The sequence below is a fragment of the Pygoscelis adeliae genome, unplaced genomic scaffold (genome assembly GCF_000699105.1).
Source record: "Pygoscelis adeliae isolate BGI_AS28 unplaced genomic scaffold, ASM69910v1 Scaffold166, whole genome shotgun sequence".
NCBI lineage: Eukaryota > Metazoa > Chordata > Aves > Sphenisciformes > Spheniscidae > Pygoscelis > Pygoscelis adeliae.
The window spans coordinates 314702-341679 of record NW_008825156.1 but is presented as its reverse complement, the minus strand read 5'-3'; the positions used below and the strand labels follow the sequence as shown (position 1 = coordinate 341679).

General features: G+C 49.2%; 1 protein-coding gene across 1 annotated transcript in view; it reads right to left on the bottom strand.

The window, feature by feature from the left end:
* Positions 1-26978, bottom strand: part of LOC103920749 (mucin-5AC-like) — a 51522-nt gene that overhangs the window by 2605 nt on the left and 21939 nt on the right. Inside the window, 20 exon segments of the mRNA XM_009328590.1 lie at positions 253-375; positions 750-784; positions 979-1083; positions 1769-1946; positions 2760-2791; positions 3153-3253; positions 3565-3634; positions 3857-4035; positions 4957-5155; positions 5547-5730; positions 7186-7436; positions 7618-7792; positions 9202-10347; positions 10350-10388; positions 10420-21821; positions 21896-23449; positions 24714-24914; positions 25014-25057; positions 26327-26468; positions 26810-26938. Of these exon segments, the coding sequence (XP_009326865.1) occupies positions 253-375; positions 750-784; positions 979-1083; positions 1769-1946; positions 2760-2791; positions 3153-3253; positions 3565-3634; positions 3857-4035; positions 4957-5155; positions 5547-5730; positions 7186-7436; positions 7618-7792; positions 9202-10347; positions 10350-10388; positions 10420-21821; positions 21896-23449; positions 24714-24914; positions 25014-25057; positions 26327-26468; positions 26810-26938 (16289 nt within the window).

Below are 26978 nucleotides of genomic sequence, written 5' to 3'. Positions count from 1 at the left end.
TAGCAGAGTTCACCAAAAGTGAACTAAAACAGGGATAGTTACTTGAAGCACGCGTGTAATGTTGTCTCCCACAGTCACTATACAAGCCGCTGCCTTGCATGTGCCGCAGCACTGTCCAGGTTTCTTTGTATACTTATAACCCTGTTTTGAAAGAAATAGAGAGGAAATGACATTGAGTCAAGACACTGACCTTAACTAGTGGGTATTTGAGCTGAGTAGGGTACAAATTACTGACAGCAAAATAGCACTCACCGCTGGGCAGTATGTGTCACAGATAACAGGCTTGCACTTGACAGTAGCGTGGTGAGGGCTTGAGTAAGAGGATTCAGAGCAAGTGCATTCTTCACAGGCACCTGATGGAATGACAGCTCCAGGCTAGGGGAAGTCAGAAAAGTCATTGTTAGTCAGTAAAAGCAAGTTACTTTGTGTATGTACATCACAGACAATACAAAGCTGAACTATGTATGGGCTAAACTATCTTTAAATACAATTTTGGTTGTTTTGTTTAGGTAGAGTTTCTGTTGTTGGTAATATCCATTTTGGAATTAAATTCTGCTAATGCAGAAAGGAGAGCAGAAAATGCTTTTCCTTGTAGGGAGGGTGTTGATATGCTGACCTCAATTAAAAAATTATAATGTTTTATCTCAGGCCTTTCTGCAAAATATGGTCCATGATAGGAGTCTCAAAAACATTGCATTGTGAACCTATGTGAAGGTGTATTTTTATAGTGAGTTACTTTGTGTACTTACTGCGTAGTAGGTTTCATTGACTACACAGCCATGTCCTGTAAAGAAGGAAGAAAGATAGTGTCATAGAGGTGTAAGTTTTAAGAAGCAGAAGTAGTGAAAAAACTGCTGCTTTCTTGGCCCAATATGATAGCACAGATAATTTGCATCTTTCTCTTTTAAGATTTTTGTATTCATAAACTTAGAAAAATATAGCTGTGAGTAATACATGAAGAAGGTACATAGTACTTACTGCATTCAAAGGTAGGACAGCATTTTCCAGGCTGCATTATCGTGACTACTTCCTGTCCCTCTAAGCACTGGGGTGTGACCTCAGGGCAGAGGCTAGTGTTGCAGTCTGTTTAATGTAAGAGAATATAGAAAATAAGGAACTCAGAATTTTTAAATGAAAGTAATTTTGTTTTGCATGAACTTCAGAAGTTTTCCCATGGGGCAAATACGGTGTTGTTTACACAAGGTAGTTTAATGACTAATTCAGTATATTTGCCCAACTATTTTTAAAGTGAATAGGCTTTTCCATAACCTTTGTAAAACAAAGCATTGTCTGAGAAGAATAAAGAGGTGATTGCTGGAAAGAGATACTTCCAAAGAGAAATTTGTACCAATTGGGAAATCTGATGACTCTCAGAGGTTCAGAAACTTTCTTGAGCAATTTTTAAATGTTCAAGACTCTTTTTTTTAAGATTTTTTTTTTTATATACTGGTCTTTGAAACAGAAAATGCTTTGAATAAGTTTTGAATATTGTTTCAGGTGGTGGCAGCATTAAAGGTTTTCAGTGTTAAATTATAGGAGATTTCCAGTTACTTTTCTGTGTCTGACTATGTAAAATCTTTTAATCTTTAAATTTGTTCTCTTCAGGCATCTACTAAATGCTCTGCAAGAAGGTCCTAAAAAGTGGGATGAGGGATAAAAGCATTATGAAATCAATGCAAAGTATTAAAAAAACTGAGAAATTATTGCTGTAGTTCCCCAAAATGAATATAGTATATTCCCCATGATAAAGAACTAAGACAGTACTTACAGCATTCAGTCCTGGTACAGCATGGATCTTCTGGTATCTGTATCTGAACAGGCATGTAACCTGGTTCATCACAAAATACTTGCTGAGTCAGAGAACATTTGTGTTTTGTACAGTGCACTTTAAGAGTATTTTTGTCGCAGACACATTCCTGGCAATCTTTTGTCCATTTTTCTCCTGGCTATATAAAAAAGAAAAAAAAGGAAGAAAATAATTATATATAAATTCAAACCAAAATAATTCTGTTTGTTTCTAGTTGACTTGTTCATGGATACAGTGATACCTGATTACTTCAGCCTTTTCATAATGCTAATATTTTTAGATTTTATAAGAAACCCTCAAACTGAAGCTAATTAGGGGAAGATACTGGAGGCCACTGAAGGTTCTGAGCATGTTCACACAGCTATCACTTTCTATTTATTAGTAGTGTTAGTATGAGGGATACAAGAGGTCTAAAGGAGAAATGATTGAGCTTTGCATGCATTTTTGAGTAAGAAATTATCATACGACCTACTCATTTGCACGTTAGGTTACAGAGAGAAATTCCTATAATTTGTATGCAGATGAGAAACTAAGAATGCAGACTATCAACATTATCAGCAACAGGTAAACTTCGTTATCCATCTGCCCCTTCATCCCTAGTAACTTTAGCAAGCCAAATTTGTGGAAATGAAAGAAGCACATATGCCAAAGTTCCACTACTACCATCTATCTCTTTTTTCCTCTTTCTCTCTCTTTTTTTAAATTTTTTTTTCAGTATGTGAGGTGATGGTTATTGAAAGAATATCCCATGACTTATTGTTAAATTTCTTAGAGAGTAATGTGTTTTCTGCTCTGGCACTCATAATTATTTTTAAGACTAAAGGGGAGCGAACACTTGAAAAAAACCTAAAGTCTCTCCCAACCTAAGCAAAACTTTGTTTTTGTGAAACACTAAATATCTTTTTGCTTCACTTGTCTGTGCTTGATAAAGTACATTGATTGTGATACTCACCCATCTGGATACTCCATTTGGTTCCCTACAAGCTGGAAAGAAAAAAAAAACAAAAACCGAATGGAGTTTTACAGCACTGAAAACTGACATAAAGGAATAAATTTGTGCAGTTTCAAATAGAAATATTGTGAAGATAAAACTAACAAGAAAATGAATATGCAGACTAGTTCTTCTGAAATGTAGATTTCTACCATCTTGGTAGGTCTCATGTAAGGAAGGAAGATGGAAAAAAGGTAATATTGATTATTATTCCATTTTTAGATGGGGAGACTAAAGGAGCATAAAGAGGCTGATTTGCCCATGATCTGGCCATGTAGAAGATGGCAGTAGAACACAGGCCTCCTGAGTATCAATCCTGATCTCTATTCCCCAAACTAGCTACAGATTACTTACAGCATTCAGAGACACAGATGTTGTTGTCTCCACTTATGAGCGTCTTTCCTTCAGGACAGAAACATCCTTCAGTTACTCCATAGCCAGGAAGCTCAACAGAGCTAGAGTGGGAGGAATGTATGCATTTGAGTACAATGTTTTTGCAGTGAAGCAGGAGAGAGAGCAACATATGTAGAAGGTTGCCATGTCAGATACAAGGGAGATAAAAAAATTTTACATTTTCTGAAGTGCAACAGGAAGTGCATATTCATAGAGCTGATTGATATTTATAAATATTGAATAAATTATCCAAATTCACAAGACATTTCATTATGAAATAACTCCATTGTCTAAGGAAAGTAGATATAGGTAAAAATAGAAAAAAACAAAAATATAAGCGTTGTTTTAGGTGGGGGTTTTTGTCTTTCCATACCTTGGGTCACAGGTAGCAGGATTAATGGGGCCACACGGCTTGTATACCATGCTTGCTGGACAGTTGTATGCTGTATGGAAAAAGAAGAAAAAAGATCAAAAATTGACAGTAGATGCATTTTTGCAGCAAAACTGACTAGAGCTTTGCCTTCTTCCTCTGCAGCTTCTGTGAGTAAAGACGTTGCTGTATTTTTGTAGACAGTAGTCAAGTGTTAGAGGTAAGATGTGTTTACTGAATAAAACACTAATTACTACCATTTCTCACACACATTTTTGAGTTCTGCAATACTTACAGCATGTATTGTTGGTTTTTCCTCTCCAGTCAATGCAGACACCTCTAGCAGCACACTCTGTAGCATATATCTCCAAACTGGAACACTGCATGGATTCATCAGCTATGCGACAACCATCAAAAACACAGCCTTTGAAAAATGGTTCTGGTGGTATCACGGCATGGCATTCTGCAAAAATCCTGCAGACAGAAAAGAAACCAAACCCCTTTTATGTTAACCAGTCATTATATAAAATCCAGCACTTCCCAGCTAATGGCACGTGACTCTGCTTCAGGAAGGAATGTATTACGAGAAACAAAACCCTAAGAATGGCCAATAGTCTGGGAGATAGATTCAGGAAAGGAGAGGTTAGGAAATTTGAAGTTCCATTTTTTTTTCTAAAGAGGCTAGTGGTCATAGTGTTTCTGTATGTGTACACAACTTTTCATCAGTCTGACGCCAGAAATTTCATGAAAAAGGCAACTGCATCAGACTGAGGAAAAAGGGATGATAAAAGTAGCTAAGAGATAGAAAAATTGCACATACAATAGTTCATAACTTATTAGACATTACAGCAGGCATGTGTAAGAGGGCCTTTATAAGTGACCCAGCTGAGAAAAAGCTTTTGTCAGAGCTCACACAAGTATAGGAAATACTGCAGAAAACAAGTCTTTGTGCTTTTGGAGCTCCATGGTTTACATAAAATGTACAAAGAATGAAGGACGCTTTTTGGCTGAGATGTTTCTGTCTGCTCTGTTAACCTGGTTGGTAACCATGTTCTTTATGGTTTGTACTGAAGGCCCATTTCAGAGTGAGCATACCCTGGAAGGTAGGTAGGGAGAAAGATAACATAAATCTGTGTGATTGCAATCCAGGGAGTATGGATTTTAGTGCTTGCTGCATCCCTGATTTTATGACTTCACCTCTCCTTGCTCAGTTATCTTTGGCATGCAAGTCATTAAAGAAGAGCAGTTTCTTTTGCAAAGGCCTTTTACTGTATATATTCTGTCGTTAAGCTGACATTTTCAGCTATTATCACATGCTAGGGCTATAGTTCTTACTCTTCTTGTAAGATACTGATACTTGTCTAGGAAGAGTGAATTCATTCAGTTTTTTCTTACTTGCTCCAGATAAGCTTGCAGAGATGAGGCGGTTCACAGTTAGGCTTTGGTGGAGGTGTGGTTACAACTGGTGGTACTGGTACTCCATGGCATGACTTGTTGTTATCAACGATCCAGTGATGAGCCATTTGGGGACAGGAAGAAATGATCTTACCACTTGGTAAGCGGCATTCATCTAATTTATTATTTGTACATGTTCCTGGAAAAGACAAGCTATGTAAGTCTCATAAGCCACATCAGAGATGCACAATACATTATTGTGCTGATATCACGTTTAGACGTGATGTGCTCATGAAATATATAAGGTGTCATGCTTCGTAGGAAGTGCTTTCTTTACAGTTATCTGAACTTTAATTTAGGTTAGGGAAAAACAAACAAACCTAAAATCCCAGCCCCAAAGAAAAAAAACAGGGTGCTGAAATATTGAGCTTTTGATCCGACAGAAGTTGAAGAGCAGAACTGTTTTCATTTCCATTTTACTGCTGTTTAAAAATTTCTGTCAATCATGAGACTGTATAGCCAGAGTGGGTGAGAATAACCACGGTAGGGTGGGAAAAGTGTCCCACCTCCAATTAGTGCATCTATCTTACCACACTGTCCTTCAGTGTTGTTGCCAAATTTGCTGTATGGGAGTTTCACGGAGAAAATCAGCCCACTAAAGGTGATGGTTGCACCAATCTCTGGTATTTCAACAATCATGTTGATGCCAAGTGTGGAGAAAGAAATGCCATCTTTTTTGAAGCCTGGTTTGACAATCTTTTGGTTGAAGTACATCTGAATGCAGGGTTAAAAAAACCACAACTTCAGAATAAGCACTGCTTCTGCCTTATCGTTTTAAATAATATATTTTCTAATCTTCATAATCATGCATAACTCCATATTGTTGTGCCTCACATCCGATGCCCATTGGCATCGCAGTAACAGCATATATATGCATTAAAATCTCAGCTTGTATTGCTATATTACTACAGTGTGATAATAATCTGTGGCCTCTATGTACTGTGTTTGTGCAGATTGTGTGTTAATGCACAGTATTCTAAATCCAAGTATTTTCTTTTGATGATATTCATAATTTTGTTTATTGTAAACATTTTTCATATGAAAATGAGTGGTAGTTTTCTTTAACTGCAGAAATATTCCTCCCATTATTATGTGATAATTTTGCTGCAAAATGACACTGTCCCTATACTACATGTTGCTTGGCATCGGAAGTCTGAATTAAAAATGAAGTCAAATGTCCCTGGTGCCAGTTTTATGTAGTGGTCATATTTATTTGTTAATCTAAGCTGTTCCATTTGCAGCCTGTATCTTATATGAACTAATGAAGGTGGACATATTTGCTTAATAACTTTTTGCCAGGAATTATTCTGCAACTTTCTTCTCATTGAATTGGGATAAAATAAGAGTTAAAACTGTCAGCTACTGTTTTCTTCCACAGGAAATCACTGAACTAATTGTTTCAGCATGCCCTTCTGTAGGGCATGGAGAACTGTAGGTAAGGAGAACTTGGCATGGCTCTGTAGGGGGAGAGTGCATATTGAGACAAACTTTTCCTTCCACCACTTTGTGTTCTCTAATCAACTAATAAATTTCCCAGTGTAGCAGTGGGACTGACTTTTCATTTTCACTGGCTTGCCAGCACTAGTTTAGGATCATAGAGGTGAAGTGACACCCCCAGTCACCCCTTTTCTTCAGCTATACCTCTCTCCCCAGCAGGGAATTGGAGGGGGGATCATGTCATGGCTCTGTTTGGTGCCTGAAGTTCCCTATGCAGAGGAAGCAGTCCCTAGTCTTCCAGCTGATAAGGGATACATACCCATCTTCACCATGAGAGAAGAATCATGCTTGTGATTTGCATTCGTGTTTCTTCATAATGTCTTTGTTTACATAAGTGAATGGCACAATGTACTAGTTTTCATGAAACATGAATCAAGAACCAGTGTAAGCATTCTTCATCATCTCTATCAGCTGTATTAGTCTGTTTCCTAGTGTTATTAATATATACAGATACATGCACATAATATATTCATATCTGCATAGTGCTAAGCTGTTTCTGACATTTTGTTCTTAGAAACTGGTGTAACATTTTTTTTCCTAATGATACCTTCTGCCCTCATCAGCTCTGTGATGTGATATTCTAACAGAGACTATTTCAAACGAGAATCAGTAAGGCCTATAGACCTTATTGCTTTTTTGCAAAAATAGACAAATAAAAAATGTGCATTTTACCACATTGGTCATCACACCATCTAGGAGTTCACGGGTCAGCACCACTTCTGCAGATTTGTAGAAAATAATAATGGATTTAGGGCAGGAAAGTCCATCTTTTGAATCGCAGTAATAATTGTCAATGTAAACACGGAAGTTGTCATATTTAGGTACTATCTGTTTCACCAGGACATAAGTGCAGTTTTCAAGGAAAGTATAGTAGGTTCCATCAAAAGTAATATAATGAGGATCACCCCATCCACTGCACACACCTGGTAGAAAGAAAATATTTAGAAGATTAACATGAAAATTAATATAGAAGAAAGAATTTAGAAACTGAAGTGAATATACTACAATTTATAGAGCAACCCTAAGAAAACAAAATGCCCATATAATCTATGCAAAGTTTTGCTTTTTTCAAAAAAGCTTATTCCTTAATCCACTGGTGCTTACATTGACATTCATATTGGTAACAGCAGCCATTTTCATCAGGTACCAGTATTGCCGGATATTTGTTCGCACAGGTAATTTCCTTTACAGGTGGGCAGTACGTTGGAATTACTTCTACCTTGTTGTCTCCCTTACAGATGAGTTCTGTACAGTTGGATAATTTGTATATCTGTCCAGGCTGGAAAATGAACAAAAATTGCTATCACAGGAGTTTGCAAACAGATATGAACTTTACTCATATTTTTAGTTTAATGTTATATTGTTTCCAGTAATGGTGGTATTGGAAAGGAAATTAATATGTGTTACTTCTCTTCAATTTGTGGTACTAATAATTTGTAATGTTGACCAGAGTTATTCATAATTCTGACCGTGATATGGAGGATGAAAAACTGTTTTGTTTTCCAAATCTGAAGCAAAGACTAAAATTAAAATCTTCACCGATAGTACAACATTGCCAATATTGTACACAATTTTTTTTTTTTTGCTAAAAGGAGGTGGGAAACTTAATTCCAGCTACTTCTTCTGCATGAGGAGCTCTTCTGAGGTTTGGGGGATAGGTCTTAGGTTAAGTGAACTGATGTCCTTTGTACTAGCTATGTATACTGTACTTCACTATCAACACAGACTATCACTATCAAAAAAAAAAAAGAAAGAAAAAGAAAAAGAATGTGTACAGAAGTACAGCTAAGAGGGCAGGAGAACAGAAACAGATAAAAGCTTCCACAGTAGCTTAAATTTTTCGGTTTAGTGAAGAAACAAAATGCACAAGAAAACTTCCTATATTATTTCAGTAAGAAAGTTTGTTATTTATGAAATGCAGTGCATCAGAAAGTGTTTTACTAGCACTAAAGTCACTAGAAAAGATTATTGAAGCTTGCATTCTCAGTATGAAAAAAAAATATGAAGAAGGCACATACAAATATTATGTCATGTATATTACCCATCACTAGCAACACTTATTCTAGAAATCTGCACATATAAGATTTAAAGACTGCAAACTCTTCCGTTCTAGTATCAACCTAACATTGATGTTATTTCAACAATCATAAGATAACACAGAAACTACATACCTGTAGTGGAGGGTAAGTAGCAGAAACACAACCATGAACACTGCTTCCAGAAGTGGTAGGCAGAGGAACTGTTGTTGTTACGGGAGACCATTCAGAGGAACCAGTGGTAAGAGGAGTAGTAAAATTACAATCTACAGTGTGGTGTTCAACTGTACATATTGGACTACAGGTGGCGTAAAGTCTACATCCATCACTATCCACTCTGTTGTAAATCAAATCACCTGAAGAAAAAAAAGAAAATACAGTAAGAAACAAAGAAAAACAAAAACTTAACAGCAGTTCAAAAATTAAACAAGGCACTACAAAATACCCAAGTAAAATTTGTGAATATATTAAAAAAAAATCAGGAAAGAATTGATAAAAAATAAACAGAAATCATTAATTATGAGATATATAGACCGACAAAAAAAGTAGACTAACCAGGTGAAAAAATAGCATCCCCAACTTTACAGAAACATGTTCTTGATACAGGGGTAGAAGAAGTGCTGGGGCAGCATGGTTCAGATGTGGTAGTAACGGTAGTAAGTTTGGTTGTGGGCAGGGTGGTGCCGATGGTTTGGCACTTGTCGTTAGGGCTGCAGCAGAGGACGCGGATCTTGTAGTTGAGGCACATCTTCAGTTTGCCAGTCTGGTCTTCGTTCTTGCACACCAGTCCAAAGTGGACGTCGCACTGCACGACCTGTCCGACGTACTGGATGGAGACCTCGGGGTAGTCCTCCGCCCGGCAGTCGATTTCCTTTGGCTGTTGACAGACTTCCTTCCCGGCGGCCCGGATGTGCTGGTAGGTTTCGAAGTCTCCCTGGCTGGGCCCCGAGGAGGGGAAGTCGACGTCGAACCATTCGCTCCAGGAGCACACTTCGGGTTCACAGGTGGTCGTGGACGTGGTGGTGGTGGAGGTCCCGGTGTGAGGGGAGGTGGTAGGTGTCGGCGTGGGGCCGGTGGTGGTGGTGGAGGTTTGCGGTGTGGTTTCTGAGGAGGTGGGCGTCGTGGTGGAGGAGTAGGACGTGGAGGTGGCGGTCGTGACCGTGGTGGAGGTTGGGGCGGTGCTGGTTGGTCTGCGGGTGGTGATGGTGGTGGGGCTGGTGGTGGGCAGGGTGGTGCCGATGGTTTGGCACTTGTCGTTAGGGCTGCAGCAGAGGACGCGGATCTTGTAGTTGAGGCACATCTTCAGTTTGCCAGTCTGGTCTTCGTTCTTGCACACCAGTCCAAAGTGGACGTCGCACTGCACGACCTGTCCGACGTACTGGATGGAGACCTCGGGGTAGTCCTCCGCCCGGCAGTCGATTTCCTTTGGCTGTTGACAGACTTCCTTCCCGGCGGCCCGGATGTGCTGGTAGGTTTCGAAGTCTCCCTGGCTGGGCCCCGAGGAGGGGAAGTCGACGTCGAACCATTCGCTCCAGGAGCACACTTCGGGTTCACAGGTGGTCGTGGACGTGGTGGTGGTGGAGGTCCCGGTGTGAGGGGAGGTGGTAGGTGTCGGCGTGGGGCCGGTGGTGGTGGTGGAGGTTTGCGGTGTGGTTTCTGAGGAGGTGGGCGTCGTGGTGGAGGAGTAGGACGTGGAGGTGGCGGTCGTGACCGTGGTGGAGGTTGGGGCGGTGCTGGTTGGTCTGCGGGTGGTGATGGTGGTGGGGCTGGTGGTGGGCAGGGTGGTGCCGATGGTTTGGCACTTGTCGTTAGGGCTGCAGCAGAGGACGCGGATCTTGTAGTTGAGGCACATCTTCAGTTTGCCAGTCTGGTCTTCGTTCTTGCACACCAGTCCAAAGTGGACGTCGCACTGCACGACCTGTCCGACGTACTGGATGGAGACCTCGGGGTAGTCCTCCGCCCGGCAGTCGATTTCCTTTGGCTGTTGACAGACTTCCTTCCCGGCGGCCCGGATGTGCTGGTAGGTTTCGAAGTCTCCCTGGCTGGGCCCCGAGGAGGGGAAGTCGACGTCGAACCATTCGCTCCAGGAGCACACTTCGGGTTCACAGGTGGTCGTGGACGTGGTGGTGGTGGAGGTCCCGGTGTGAGGGGAGGTGGTAGGTGTCGGCGTGGGGCCGGTGGTGGTGGTGGAGGTTTGCGGTGTGGTTTCTGAGGAGGTGGGCGTCGTGGTGGAGGAGTAGGACGTGGAGGTGGCGGTCGTGACCGTGGTGGAGGTTGGGGCGGTGCTGGTTGGTCTGCGGGTGGTGATGGTGGTGGGGCTGGTGGTGGGCAGGGTGGTGCCGATGGTTTGGCACTTGTCGTTAGGGCTGCAGCAGAGGACGCGGATCTTGTAGTTGAGGCACATCTTCAGTTTGCCAGTCTGGTCTTCGTTCTTGCACACCAGTCCAAAGTGGACGTCGCACTGCACGACCTGTCCGACGTACTGGATGGAGACCTCGGGGTAGTCCTCCGCCCGGCAGTCGATTTCCTTTGGCTGTTGACAGACTTCCTTCCCGGCGGCCCGGATGTGCTGGTAGGTTTCGAAGTCTCCCTGGCTGGGCCCCGAGGAGGGGAAGTCGACGTCGAACCATTCGCTCCAGGAGCACACTTCGGGTTCACAGGTGGTCGTGGACGTGGTGGTGGTGGAGGTCCCGGTGTGAGGGGAGGTGGTAGGTGTCGGCGTGGGGCCGGTGGTGGTGGTGGAGGTTTGCGGTGTGGTTTCTGAGGAGGTGGGCGTCGTGGTGGAGGAGTAGGACGTGGAGGTGGCGGTCGTGACCGTGGTGGAGGTTGGGGCGGTGCTGGTTGGTCTGCGGGTGGTGATGGTGGTGGGGCTGGTGGTGGGCAGGGTGGTGCCGATGGTTTGGCACTTGTCGTTAGGGCTGCAGCAGAGGACGCGGATCTTGTAGTTGAGGCACATCTTCAGTTTGCCAGTCTGGTCTTCGTTCTTGCACACCAGTCCAAAGTGGACGTCGCACTGCACGACCTGTCCGACGTACTGGATGGAGACCTCGGGGTAGTCCTCCGCCCGGCAGTCGATTTCCTTTGGCTGTTGACAGACTTCCTTCCCGGCGGCCCGGATGTGCTGGTAGGTTTCGAAGTCTCCCTGGCTGGGCCCCGAGGAGGGGAAGTCGACGTCGAACCATTCGCTCCAGGAGCACACTTCGGGTTCACAGGTGGTCGTGGACGTGGTGGTGGTGGAGGTCCCGGTGTGAGGGGAGGTGGTAGGTGTCGGCGTGGGGCCGGTGGTGGTGGTGGAGGTTTGCGGTGTGGTTTCTGAGGAGGTGGGCGTCGTGGTGGAGGAGTAGGACGTGGAGGTGGCGGTCGTGACCGTGGTGGAGGTTGGGGCGGTGCTGGTTGGTCTGCGGGTGGTGATGGTGGTGGGGCTGGTGGTGGGCAGGGTGGTGCCGATGGTTTGGCACTTGTCGTTAGGGCTGCAGCAGAGGACGCGGATCTTGTAGTTGAGGCACATCTTCAGTTTGCCAGTCTGGTCTTCGTTCTTGCACACCAGTCCAAAGTGGACGTCGCACTGCACGACCTGTCCGACGTACTGGATGGAGACCTCGGGGTAGTCCTCCGCCCGGCAGTCGATTTCCTTTGGCTGTTGACAGACTTCCTTCCCGGCGGCCCGGATGTGCTGGTAGGTTTCGAAGTCTCCCTGGCTGGGCCCCGAGGAGGGGAAGTCGACGTCGAACCATTCGCTCCAGGAGCACACTTCGGGTTCACAGGTGGTCGTGGACGTGGTGGTGGTGGAGGTCCCGGTGTGAGGGGAGGTGGTAGGTGTCGGCGTGGGGCCGGTGGTGGTGGTGGAGGTTTGCGGTGTGGTTTCTGAGGAGGTGGGCGTCGTGGTGGAGGAGTAGGACGTGGAGGTGGCGGTCGTGACCGTGGTGGAGGTTGGGGCGGTGCTGGTTGGTCTGCGGGTGGTGATGGTGGTGGGGCTGGTGGTGGGCAGGGTGGTGCCGATGGTTTGGCACTTGTCGTTAGGGCTGCAGCAGAGGACGCGGATCTTGTAGTTGAGGCACATCTTCAGTTTGCCAGTCTGGTCTTCGTTCTTGCACACCAGTCCAAAGTGGACGTCGCACTGCACGACCTGTCCGACGTACTGGATGGAGACCTCGGGGTAGTCCTCCGCCCGGCAGTCGATTTCCTTTGGCTGTTGACAGACTTCCTTCCCGGCGGCCCGGATGTGCTGGTAGGTTTCGAAGTCTCCCTGGCTGGGCCCCGAGGAGGGGAAGTCGACGTCGAACCATTCGCTCCAGGAGCACACTTCGGGTTCACAGGTGGTCGTGGACGTGGTGGTGGTGGAGGTCCCGGTGTGAGGGGAGGTGGTAGGTGTCGGCGTGGGGCCGGTGGTGGTGGTGGAGGTTTGCGGTGTGGTTTCTGAGGAGGTGGGCGTCGTGGTGGAGGAGTAGGACGTGGAGGTGGCGGTCGTGACCGTGGTGGAGGTTGGGGCGGTGCTGGTTGGTCTGCGGGTGGTGATGGTGGTGGGGCTGGTGGTGGGCAGGGTGGTGCCGATGGTTTGGCACTTGTCGTTAGGGCTGCAGCAGAGGACGCGGATCTTGTAGTTGAGGCACATCTTCAGTTTGCCAGTCTGGTCTTCGTTCTTGCACACCAGTCCAAAGTGGACGTCGCACTGCACGACCTGTCCGACGTACTGGATGGAGACCTCGGGGTAGTCCTCCGCCCGGCAGTCGATTTCCTTTGGCTGTTGACAGACTTCCTTCCCGGCGGCCCGGATGTGCTGGTAGGTTTCGAAGTCTCCCTGGCTGGGCCCCGAGGAGGGGAAGTCGACGTCGAACCATTCGCTCCAGGAGCACACTTCGGGTTCACAGGTGGTCGTGGACGTGGTGGTGGTGGAGGTCCCGGTGTGAGGGGAGGTGGTAGGTGTCGGCGTGGGGCCGGTGGTGGTGGTGGAGGTTTGCGGTGTGGTTTCTGAGGAGGTGGGCGTCGTGGTGGAGGAGTAGGACGTGGAGGTGGCGGTCGTGACCGTGGTGGAGGTTGGGGCGGTGCTGGTTGGTCTGCGGGTGGTGATGGTGGTGGGGCTGGTGGTGGGCAGGGTGGTGCCGATGGTTTGGCACTTGTCGTTAGGGCTGCAGCAGAGGACGCGGATCTTGTAGTTGAGGCACATCTTCAGTTTGCCAGTCTGGTCTTCGTTCTTGCACACCAGTCCAAAGTGGACGTCGCACTGCACGACCTGTCCGACGTACTGGATGGAGACCTCGGGGTAGTCCTCCGCCCGGCAGTCGATTTCCTTTGGCTGTTGACAGACTTCCTTCCCGGCGGCCCGGATGTGCTGGTAGGTTTCGAAGTCTCCCTGGCTGGGCCCCGAGGAGGGGAAGTCGACGTCGAACCATTCGCTCCAGGAGCACACTTCGGGTTCACAGGTGGTCGTGGACGTGGTGGTGGTGGAGGTCCCGGTGTGAGGGGAGGTGGTAGGTGTCGGCGTGGGGCCGGTGGTGGTGGTGGAGGTTTGCGGTGTGGTTTCTGAGGAGGTGGGCGTCGTGGTGGAGGAGTAGGACGTGGAGGTGGCGGTCGTGACCGTGGTGGAGGTTGGGGCGGTGCTGGTTGGTCTGCGGGTGGTGATGGTGGTGGGGCTGGTGGTGGGCAGGGTGGTGCCGATGGTTTGGCACTTGTCGTTAGGGCTGCAGCAGAGGACGCGGATCTTGTAGTTGAGGCACATCTTCAGTTTGCCAGTCTGGTCTTCGTTCTTGCACACCAGTCCAAAGTGGACGTCGCACTGCACGACCTGTCCGACGTACTGGATGGAGACCTCGGGGTAGTCCTCCGCCCGGCAGTCGATTTCCTTTGGCTGTTGACAGACTTCCTTCCCGGCGGCCCGGATGTGCTGGTAGGTTTCGAAGTCTCCCTGGCTGGGCCCCGAGGAGGGGAAGTCGACGTCGAACCATTCGCTCCAGGAGCACACTTCGGGTTCACAGGTGGTCGTGGACGTGGTGGTGGTGGAGGTCCCGGTGTGAGGGGAGGTGGTAGGTGTCGGCGTGGGGCCGGTGGTGGTGGTGGAGGTTTGCGGTGTGGTTTCTGAGGAGGTGGGCGTCGTGGTGGAGGAGTAGGACGTGGAGGTGGCGGTCGTGACCGTGGTGGAGGTTGGGGCGGTGCTGGTTGGTCTGCGGGTGGTGATGGTGGTGGGGCTGGTGGTGGGCAGGGTGGTGCCGATGGTTTGGCACTTGTCGTTAGGGCTGCAGCAGAGGACGCGGATCTTGTAGTTGAGGCACATCTTCAGTTTGCCAGTCTGGTCTTCGTTCTTGCACACCAGTCCAAAGTGGACGTCGCACTGCACGACCTGTCCGACGTACTGGATGGAGACCTCGGGGTAGTCCTCCGCCCGGCAGTCGATTTCCTTTGGCTGTTGACAGACTTCCTTCCCGGCGGCCCGGATGTGCTGGTAGGTTTCGAAGTCTCCCTGGCTGGGCCCCGAGGAGGGGAAGTCGACGTCGAACCATTCGCTCCAGGAGCACACTTCGGGTTCACAGGTGGTCGTGGACGTGGTGGTGGTGGAGGTCCCGGTGTGAGGGGAGGTGGTAGGTGTCGGCGTGGGGCCGGTGGTGGTGGTGGAGGTTTGCGGTGTGGTTTCTGAGGAGGTGGGCGTCGTGGTGGAGGAGTAGGACGTGGAGGTGGCGGTCGTGACCGTGGTGGAGGTTGGGGCGGTGCTGGTTGGTCTGCGGGTGGTGATGGTGGTGGGGCTGGTGGTGGGCAGGGTGGTGCCGATGGTTTGGCACTTGTCGTTAGGGCTGCAGCAGAGGACGCGGATCTTGTAGTTGAGGCACATCTTCAGTTTGCCAGTCTGGTCTTCGTTCTTGCACACCAGTCCAAAGTGGACGTCGCACTGCACGACCTGTCCGACGTACTGGATGGAGACCTCGGGGTAGTCCTCCGCCCGGCAGTCGATTTCCTTTGGCTGTTGACAGACTTCCTTCCCGGCGGCCCGGATGTGCTGGTAGGTTTCGAAGTCTCCCTGGCTGGGCCCCGAGGAGGGGAAGTCGACGTCGAACCATTCGCTCCAGGAGCACACTTCGGGTTCACAGGTGGTCGTGGACGTGGTGGTGGTGGAGGTCCCGGTGTGAGGGGAGGTGGTAGGTGTCGGCGTGGGGCCGGTGGTGGTGGTGGAGGTTTGCGGTGTGGTTTCTGAGGAGGTGGGCGTCGTGGTGGAGGAGTAGGACGTGGAGGTGGCGGTCGTGACCGTGGTGGAGGTTGGGGCGGTGCTGGTTGGTCTGCGGGTGGTGATGGTGGTGGGGCTGGTGGTGGGCAGGGTGGTGCCGATGGTTTGGCACTTGTCGTTAGGGCTGCAGCAGAGGACGCGGATCTTGTAGTTGAGGCACATCTTCAGTTTGCCAGTCTGGTCTTCGTTCTTGCACACCAGTCCAAAGTGGACGTCGCACTGCACGACCTGTCCGACGTACTGGATGGAGACCTCGGGGTAGTCCTCCGCCCGGCAGTCGATTTCCTTTGGCTGTTGACAGACTTCCTTCCCGGCGGCCCGGATGTGCTGGTAGGTTTCGAAGTCTCCCTGGCTGGGCCCCGAGGAGGGGAAGTCGACGTCGAACCATTCGCTCCAGGAGCACACTTCGGGTTCACAGGTGGTCGTGGACGTGGTGGTGGTGGAGGTCCCGGTGTGAGGGGAGGTGGTAGGTGTCGGCGTGGGGCCGGTGGTGGTGGTGGAGGTTTGCGGTGTGGTTTCTGAGGAGGTGGGCGTCGTGGTGGAGGAGTAGGACGTGGAGGTGGCGGTCGTGACCGTGGTGGAGGTTGGGGCGGTGCTGGTTGGTCTGCGGGTGGTGATGGTGGTGGGGCTGGTGGTGGGCAGGGTGGTGCCGATGGTTTGGCACTTGTCGTTAGGGCTGCAGCAGAGGACGCGGATCTTGTAGTTGAGGCACATCTTCAGTTTGCCAGTCTGGTCTTCGTTCTTGCACACCAGTCCAAAGTGGACGTCGCACTGCACGACCTGTCCGACGTACTGGATGGAGACCTCGGGGTAGTCCTCCGCCCGGCAGTCGATTTCCTTTGGCTGTTGACAGACTTCCTTCCCGGCGGCCCGGATGTGCTGGTAGGTTTCGAAGTCTCCCTGGCTGGGCCCCGAGGAGGGGAAGTCGACGTCGAACCATTCGCTCCAGGAGCACACTTCGGGTTCACAGGTGGTCGTGGACGTGGTGGTGGTGGAGGTCCCGGTGTGAGGGGAGGTGGTAGGTGTCGGCGTGGGGCCGGTGGTGGTGGTGGAGGTTTGCGGTGTGGTTTCTGAGGAGGTGGGCGTCGTGGTGGAGGAGTAGGACGTGGAGGTGGCGGTCGTGACCGTGGTGGAGGTTGGGGCGGTGCTGGTTGGTCTGCGGGTGGTGATGGTGGTGGGGCTGGTGGTGGGCAGGGTGGTGCCGATGGTTTGGCACTTGTCGTTAGGGCTGCAGCAGAGGACGCGGATCTTGTAGTTGAGGCACATCTTCAGTTTGCCAGTCTGGTCTTCGTTCTTGCACACCAGTCCAAAGTGGACGTCGCACTGCACGACCTGTCCGACGTACTGGATGGAGACCTCGGGGTAGTCCTCCGCCCGGCAGTCGATTTCCTTTGGCTGTTGACAGACTTCCTTCCCGGCGGCCCGGATGTGCTGGTAGGTTTCGAAGTCTCCCTGGCTGGGCCCCGAGGAGGGGAAGTCGACGTCGAACCATTCGCTCCAGGAGCACACTTCGGGTTCACAGGTGGTCGTGGACGTGGTGGTGGTGGAGGTCCCGGTGTGAGGGGAGGTGGTAGGTGTCGGCGTGGGGCCGGTGGTGGTGGTGGAGGTTTGCGGTGTGGTTTCTGAGGAGGTGGGCGTCGTGGTGGAGGAGTAGGACGTGGAGGTGGCGGTCGTGACCGTGGTGGAGGTTGGGGCGGTGCTGGTTGGTCTGCGGGTGGTGATGGTGGTGGGGCTGGTGGTGGGCAGGGTGGTGCCGATGGTTTGGCACTTGTCGTTAGGGCTGCAGCAGAGGACGCGGATCTTGTAGTTGAGGCACATCTTCAGTTTGCCAGTCTGGTCTTCGTTCTTGCACACCAGTCCAAAGTGGACGTCGCACTGCACGACCTGTCCGACGTACTGGATGGAGACCTCGGGGTAGTCCTCCGCCCGGCAGTCGATTTCCTTTGGCTGTTGACAGACTTCCTTCCCGGCGGCCCGGATGTGCTGGTAGGTTTCGAAGTCTCCCTGGCTGGGCCCCGAGGAGGGGAAGTCGACGTCGAACCATTCGCTCCAGGAGCACACTTCGGGTTCACAGGTGGTCGTGGACGTGGTGGTGGTGGAGGTCCCGGTGTGAGGGGAGGTGGTAGGTGTCGGCGTGGGGCCGGTGGTGGTGGTGGAGGTTTGCGGTGTGGTTTCTGAGGAGGTGGGCGTCGTGGTGGAGGAGTAGGACGTGGAGGTGGCGGTCGTGACCGTGGTGGAGGTTGGGGCGGTGCTGGTTGGTCTGCGGGTGGTGATGGTGGTGGGGCTGGTGGTGGGCAGGGTGGTGCCGATGGTTTGGCACTTGTCGTTAGGGCTGCAGCAGAGGACGCGGATCTTGTAGTTGAGGCACATCTTCAGTTTGCCAGTCTGGTCTTCGTTCTTGCACACCAGTCCAAAGTGGACGTCGCACTGCACGACCTGTCCGACGTACTGGATGGAGACCTCGGGGTAGTCCTCCGCCCGGCAGTCGATTTCCTTTGGCTGTTGACAGACTTCCTTCCCGGCGGCCCGGATGTGCTGGTAGGTTTCGAAGTCTCCCTGGCTGGGCCCCGAGGAGGGGAAGTCGACGTCGAACCATTCGCTCCAGGAGCACACTTCGGGTTCACAGGTGGTCGTGGACGTGGTGGTGGTGGAGGTCCCGGTGTGAGGGGAGGTGGTAGGTGTCGGCGTGGGGCCGGTGGTGGTGGTGGAGGTTTGCGGTGTGGTTTCTGAGGAGGTGGGCGTCGTGGTGGAGGAGTAGGACGTGGAGGTGGCGGTCGTGACCGTGGTGGAGGTTGGGGCGGTGCTGGTTGGTCTGCGGGTGGTGATGGTGGTGGGGCTGGTGGTGGGCAGGGTGGTGCCGATGGTTTGGCACTTGTCGTTAGGGCTGCAGCAGAGGACGCGGATCTTGTAGTTGAGGCACATCTTCAGTTTGCCAGTCTGGTCTTCGTTCTTGCACACCAGTCCAAAGTGGACGTCGCACTGCACGACCTGTCCGACGTACTGGATGGAGACCTCGGGGTAGTCCTCCGCCCGGCAGTCGATTTCCTTTGGCTGTTGACAGACTTCCTTCCCGGCGGCCCGGATGTGCTGGTAGGTTTCGAAGTCTCCCTGGCTGGGCCCCGAGGAGGGGAAGTCGACGTCGAACCATTCGCTCCAGGAGCACACTTCGGGTTCACAGGTGGTCGTGGACGTGGTGGTGGTGGAGGTCCCGGTGTGAGGGGAGGTGGTAGGTGTCGGCGTGGGGCCGGTGGTGGTGGTGGAGGTTTGCGGTGTGGTTTCTGAGGAGGTGGGCGTCGTGGTGGAGGAGTAGGACGTGGAGGTGGCGGTCGTGACCGTGGTGGAGGTTGGGGCGGTGCTGGTTGGTCTGCGGGTGGTGATGGTGGTGGGGCTGGTGGTGGGCAGGGTGGTGCCGATGGTTTGGCACTTGTCGTTAGGGCTGCAGCAGAGGACGCGGATCTTGTAGTTGAGGCACATCTTCAGTTTGCCAGTCTGGTCTTCGTTCTTGCACACCAGTCCAAAGTGGACGTCGCACTGCACGACCTGTCCGACGTACTGGATGGAGACCTCGGGGTAGTCCTCCGCCCGGCAGTCGATTTCCTTTGGCTGTTGACAGACTTCCTTCCCGGCGGCCCGGATGTGCTGGTAGGTTTCGAAGTCTCCCTGGCTGGGCCCCGAGGAGGGGAAGTCGACGTCGAACCATTCGCTCCAGGAGCACACTTCGGGTTCACAGGTGGTCGTGGACGTGGTGGTGGTGGAGGTCCCGGTGTGAGGGGAGGTGGTAGGTGTCGGCGTGGGGCCGGTGGTGGTGGTGGAGGTTTGCGGTGTGGTTTCTGAGGAGGTGGGCGTCGTGGTGGAGGAGTAGGACGTGGAGGTGGCGGTCGTGACCGTGGTGGAGGTTGGGGCGGTGCTGGTTGGTCTGCGGGTGGTGATGGTGGTGGGGCTGGTGGTGGGCAGGGTGGTGCCGATGGTTTGGCACTTGTCGTTAGGGCTGCAGCAGAGGACGCGGATCTTGTAGTTGAGGCACATCTTCAGTTTGCCAGTCTGGTCTTCGTTCTTGCACACCAGTCCAAAGTGGACGTCGCACTGCACGACCTGTCCGACGTACTGGATGGAGACCTCGGGGTAGTCCTCCGCCCGGCAGTCGATTTCCTTTGGCTGTTGACAGACTTCCTTCCCGGCGGCCCGGATGTGCTGGTAGGTTTCGAAGTCTCCCTGGCTGGGCCCCGAGGAGGGGAAGTCGACGTCGAACCATTCGCTCCAGGAGCACACTTCGGGTTCACAGGTGGTCGTGGACGTGGTGGTGGTGGAGGTCCCGGTGTGAGGGGAGGTGGTAGGTGTCGGCGTGGGGCCGGTGGTGGTGGTGGAGGTTTGCGGTGTGGTTTCTGAGGAGGTGGGCGTCGTGGTGGAGGAGTAGGACGTGGAGGTGGCGGTCGTGACCGTGGTGGAGGTTGGGGCGGTGCTGGTTGGTCTGCGGGTGGTGATGGTGGTGGGGCTGGTGGTGGGCAGGGTGGTGCCGATGGTTTGGCACTTGTCGTTAGGGCTGCAGCAGAGGACGCGGATCTTGTAGTTGAGGCACATCTTCAGTTTGCCAGTCTGGTCTTCGTTCTTGCACACCAGTCCAAAGTGGACGTCGCACTGCACGACCTGTCCGACGTACTGGATGGAGACCTCGGGGTAGTCCTCCGCCCGGCAGTCGATTTCCTTTGGCTGTTGACAGACTTCCTTCCCGGCGGCCCGGATGTGCTGGTAGGTTTCGAAGTCTCCCTGGCTGGGCCCCGAGGAGGGGAAGTCGACGTCGAACCATTCGCTCCAGGAGCACACTTCGGGTTCACAGGTGGTCGTGGACGTGGTGGTGGTGGAGGTCCCGGTGTGAGGGGAGGTGGTAGGTGTCGGCGTGGGGCCGGTGGTGGTGGTGGAGGTTTGCGGTGTGGTTTCTGAGGAGGTGGGCGTCGTGGTGGAGGAGTAGGACGTGGAGGTGGCGGTCGTGACCGTGGTGGAGGTTGGGGCGGTGCTGGTTGGTCTGCGGGTGGTGATGGTGGTGGGGCTGGTGGTGGGCAGGGTGGTGCCGATGGTTTGGCACTTGTCGTTAGGGCTGCAGCAGAGGACGCGGATCTTGTAGTTGAGGCACATCTTCAGTTTGCCAGTCTGGTCTTCGTTCTTGCACACCAGTCCAAAGTGGACGTCGCACTGCACGACCTGTCCGACGTACTGGATGGAGACCTCGGGGTAGTCCTCCGCCCGGCAGTCGATTTCCTTTGGCTGTTGACAGACTTCCTTCCCGGCGGCCCGGATGTGCTGGTAGGTTTCGAAGTCTCCCTGGCTGGGCCCCGAGGAGGGGAAGTCGACGTCGAACCATTCGCTCCAGGAGCACACTTCGGGTTCACAGGTGGTCGTGGACGTGGTGGTGGTGGAGGTCCCGGTGTGAGGGGAGGTGGTAGGTGTCGGCGTGGGGCCGGTGGTGGTGGTGGAGGTTTGCGGTGTGGTTTCTGAGGAGGTGGGCGTCGTGGTGGAGGAGTAGGACGTGGAGGTGGCGGTCGTGACCGTGGTGGAGGTTGGGGCGGTGCTGGTTGGTCTGCGGGTGGTGATGGTGGTGGGGCTGGTGGTGGGCAGGGTGGTGCCGATGGTTTGGCACTTGTCGTTAGGGCTGCAGCAGAGGACGCGGATCTTGTAGTTGAGGCACATCTTCAGTTTGCCAGTCTGGTCTTCGTTCTTGCACACCAGTCCAAAGTGGACGTCGCACTGCACGACCTGTCCGACGTACTGGATGGAGACCTCGGGGTAGTCCTCCGCCCGGCAGTCGATTTCCTTTGGCTGTTGACAGACTTCCTTCCCGGCGGCCCGGATGTGCTGGTAGGTTTCGAAGTCTCCCTGGCTGGGCCCCGAGGAGGGGAAGTCGACGTCGAACCATTCGCTCCAGGAGCACACTTCGGGTTCACAGGTGGTCGTGGACGTGGTGGTGGTGGAGGTCCCGGTGTGAGGGGAGGTGGTAGGTGTCGGCGTGGGGCCGGTGGGGGCTGGTGGTGGGCAGGGGGGTGCCGATGGTTTGGCACTTGTCGTTAGGGCTGCAGCAGCGGACGGGGACCTTGTAGTTGAGGCACATCTTCAGTTTGCCAGTCTGGTCTTCGTTCTTGCACACCAGTCCAAAGTGGACGTCGCACTGCACGACCTGTCCGGTGTACTGGATGGAGACCTCGGGGTAGTCCTCCGCCCGGCAGTCGATTTCCTTTGGCTGTTGAGACTTCCTTCCCGGCGGCCCGGATGTGCTGGTAGGTTTCGAAGTCTCCCTGGCTGGGCCCCGAGGAGGGGAAGTCGACGTCGAACCATTCGCTCCAGGAGCACACTTCGGGTTCACAGGTGGTCGTGGACGTGGTGGTGGTGGAGGTCCCGGTGTGAGGGGAGGTGGTAGGTGTCGGCGTGGGGCCGGTGGTGGTGGTGGAGGTTTGCGGTGTGGTTTCTGAGGAGGTGGGCGTCGTGGTGGAGGAGTAGGACGTGGAGGTGGCGGTCGTGACCGTGGTGGAGGTTGGGGCGGTGCTGGTTGGTCTGCGGGTGGTGATGGTGGTGGGGCTGGTGGTGGTGTTCATAGTCGGGTAGTGTATGGTAGTGGTCGGCGTGATGGCGCTTGAGCCTGTTGTTGTCTTTGTTTCTTTCTTGATATGTGTTGTTAGTTGTGGTGTTGTTCTGCCATGAATATATTTTGTTTCTGGTGGAGTCGTGGATATTTTTGTTGTCTGATGTTTTGTTTGTACATAGGGCGTTGTTGATATTTCTGTGGATGATGTACTTAGAGGTGTTGAAAAGAATTGGCTTTGAGTTGTATGGGTCTCTGCAGTTGGCTGGCATGGTACTGTTACATTTGTACAGCATTTAAATCTTAATTCATAGTTGTAGCAGATGGGTGGTAGTTGGTCTTTATTGTAGCATATCAAGCCTTCTTCTGTGTTACATATTATGTGTTGCTCCAGGAGGGGATACGGTGTATTAGGGAACCTTACTGCTCTGCATTCAACAGCCTTTCTGGTATTACAGACTTCGTATCCCTGCTTTTTAATATTCTGAATCGTGTCGAAATCTCCATCATCGTACCCAGACCCTGGATAACTGACATCATACCACATTGACCAGTAACAGTCTTCTTTAATGCAAAGAGGAGTTGTTGAAGGTAAAGTGGTGACAGGTTTTGTCATTTCAGTTGTGCTTGTGGTTTTTTCTTCAGTAGTTGAATGTATGAATGTTGTTCTTTCAGAAGTTGTAGTAATTGGTGATGTTGTAGTGGTTGAAAATGATGTAGTTTCTTCAGTTGAACTTGATGTTTCTATGCTCTTAGCTTCAGTTGTTATCGGTGTTGATGTGCTGAAATGTGTTGTGTAAGAGCATGGTACAAAAACACAGCATAAGATTCTGATTTCATAATTGTTGCACATTGTTGAAATCTGATCTTTGTTGTAACATATAAGCCCAGCTGTTGTACTGCATTCTACTTTTTGGTTGAGGTCTTTCAGTGGTATATTAGGGAATTTCTCTGCTCTGCATTGAACAGCCCGTGGAGCTTTACAGACTTCATAACCTTTAGCTCTCAAATCATCAAATGTTTCAAAATCCCCACCATCGTAGCCAGGTGTTTGCAGACTCCCATCATACCATTCTGACCACTCACAGACTTCATGAACACATACTGACGTAGTTGGTGACACTGTGAAAGATAAAAAGAAGAGTCCACGAAATTTAGAATTATTTCCTGTAGATATTCTCATTTTTGTTATATTAAATGGGCTGAAAATTTTCCTAAGGTCATTTGCTTGAATTCTGAGCCTGTAGTGTATCAGTTTATTGTACTTATAATTTAATATGAAGTAGAACATAAAATCCATCACCCACCATTTTAATGTACTGATGTGCTTGCTACTGTCACTTCCTGAGAGAATGCCAATTATCTTTTACAAAGTGCTGAAATAAGTCTTGGGCATAGGAAAAAAACCCTCACTTTTTTTTGCATTTGATTCAGTGTAATTGCTTGGTTTGTATCTTGCTTGAATATTTATTAGTCTTTCTGGAATGTCAAAGCCTGGATTCAAATCCAGTTGAAAGAATAACATTTAGTCTATGCATCAAGATTCACAGGTACTTTTTTCTTCCAAATGAGTTGACTCCTCATATAATATGCTGCATTGTCTTTGCTCCTCCATTTAAAGTAACAAATGTCTAATGCAGCATTATTAGCACCCCTACACTTTGTACGTTAGCTCTGGTCTTAAGAAATTTATTGGTTGGAGAGCAGTCCATAAGCTTTTGCAGGTGAATTCTCATTGTGAAATGGCTGGAAAATAGCTAATGAATTCCAGCAATGCTTATGCATTCTGTGATTTCAAAACTTCTAAATTTTATACTGAATACTTATTTCATTAAACAACATGTGCCCATAGTAGTTAGAGATTACCAACCTGAAGAATGCTGACCAGGAATTCTAGAAATGAAAATTGCAGTATCTTAATGCCAATATCTGAGCGATCCACTTAGTACTGTAATTATAAATACCATGAACCCTACCAGGAATTTTACAGAAAGTAATAATTCTGTAATTTAATAGGAAAAATAATGAATTATTCATTCAGTAAAGATTATTCCAGGTATAGAAATAGTTACAATTACAGATAATAAATCTGATACTGTTTCTTTGTCATTCACTATGATGATAAGCAAAATAATAGTATCAAACCAGTGTGCAGTGGTTTCCATTTTGGTGTTTCAGAAGTGGTTTTATTTTCTATGTTTATTTCCTTGTATTAGTTTGGTTACCAAATATTGACTGAAACCAAATGCTAATAACAAACGAGACTTACTGTCATTTATTTTTTGGTTGTATTAGTTCATTTATGTTGTGAGTGTGGGCATGGTTTTTAGCTATATTTTACTCACTAATCAACAGAATATGCTCTTATGGGCTATAAAGAATGTACCTGTGGAAGCAGTGGCAGGTGGCGCAGTGCTGAAGTGAGACACTGTTGTGGGTGATGTTGAGGCTGGACATATATAGCCAACCCTATGAAGCGTTCCATTGGGACCACAGGTTGCAACAATACACCATCCTGTGCCATCTGTAGTATTGTATATCACATCTTTATAGTTGTATTTCTGTCCCTCATAAATGCAGACACATTCTGTAAATCAAAAGAGAGTGTTATTCCTTAGTATCTGAAACACAGAGCAGAGTACCTCAAATGCATCCTATTCAGATAAAAACAACTATGTCAACATACCATATTCATCATATTTGCATTTTTTTCCATGATTTGTGCATTCACTGGAAAAGAGAAAAAAGGAGATGATGAATGTGAATATATTGGTTCATGACATCTTTTTATTGTTTCAATCTTTTCTGTCAATCCTTTGCTTTTCATTGTGTGTTTAAGTGTAGAAAGACCCTATCTTCTCTGAGTTAGATATTCAGTTCTGCTGTACAAATTCAGGTTAGGTAGGATCACTCAGTTTTCTGGCAAGAAAGGCAACTCTTCTATGCCAGCATACTGAACATGCAGTATCCTTATCTGTGCTTTTGGAGGCTGGGCAAATATATGGGGAGGAGTGATTTGAAATGTTATCTCCCTCATAGCTACACTTATTTTTTTGAAGGGTAAGTGCAGTAAATGTATCATTTGAGAAAGGATCACTGTATCACGGATGTTGAGGTTGTCTACACAGAGAATTTCCATCAGAATTCCATGCAAGAATGCATTCTGTTTTTAAAGGGAATTTATCTATTATCTGTTAAGAACTGAATCTTGATATATTTATTTACAGTGACTAAGGGCATCTGTACACTGAATAAACTTAAGTAAATATAGCTGTGTATTTAACAGGCTAGGATTAGTGCTGTTAATGACATAGACAATGCAGGCAAATCTGTCTATGAACTGCAAAACATGCCATGAAAGTTGGGTTAGCTCAGATGGGCTTCATGCTAAGCTCTTTGCCATTATGGCTGCACTGCTTACAGTATTAAAGTGTAGCTACTTTAAAGGTATCTTAGGACAGCTGTTAACTGCTTCACAACTGGTTCTGCTAACTTTATGCTACTTGATAGAAGGCTTAGCAGCACTTGTCCCAACATGTCATCAATTCTGACAGAACGTGTAGGTGTACTTGCTGACGGTTGCAAATATACAAGTACCAGTGCAATAACAGAAACAAGCTCAAAACAATGAAGATGATTGGTTGCCTACTAATTTCTAAATAATTTCACATAATGATTTTAGGGACATCAATAAAAATTCTCAGAATATTGCCATAACTATTATTATTTTAATTTGTTTTTACTTAATTTAATAATGATAATAATAATAATAATTTAAAAGTACTTTAATAAGAATACAGAATAAGTAGTAAATTAATCTCTCTATGGTAAAATGTTTCACCATGTCATCATTTAGGTTCCTGGGAACAGAAGAAAATTAGACATTATTCAGCAGCCTATGACTGGCCTCGTTCCTGCTGGCAAACAAATAGCTTAATGCATGATGAATTATGTTCCACAACTTTAAACTCAATGTTAAAAAACCTTTAGTAATCCTACCATGATTGACAATTCTGCTTTGAAGGCATCAGCATTCCTGGTTTGTAATTTTTTCCATTTTCATAACAACCACAATTAGAAACACAAGTCATGGTCTCTTCATCAAAATAGGGCTTATTCTTTGGACAGTGTGGATAGCAGCCTGCAATAAAAAATGAGAGTTAAGTTGACACTAGGCCTTTCACAAGTAGAAGTAACTTTATACTCTGCTTGTATCTGCTTTCCCCAAATTATCCCATATGGTAAGTGGAATTTCAGACTCTGTTACTGCTATTCCTTTGATTGCACATTAAACTTTGGAGCATTTCGTCCTCATCTTCACTCCAAACAAGTTCATGATCCATTCGGGAGTAAGATACTAATTAGAAAATCTCTTATAATTTCTAATATAAACATATCATATGCTGAGTAATATAAATTTTGTTAATCATATTGCATTTTAGCTTTTTGTAAGTAGAATGAGATATGCCTAATTATGTTTACCTTCCAAACCTCTCAACTCATGAAGGCAGTTCCCGCTTGGATTATTGCAGGTCTTCATACAAGGGGCTCCACATGGCTTGTAGTGCCACTCACATTCCCCTTGTGGATTGTAGTAATCACAGAACAGAGCTAGAGGAAGGAGAAATGGCAGAAAAAGACCTTTGATCTT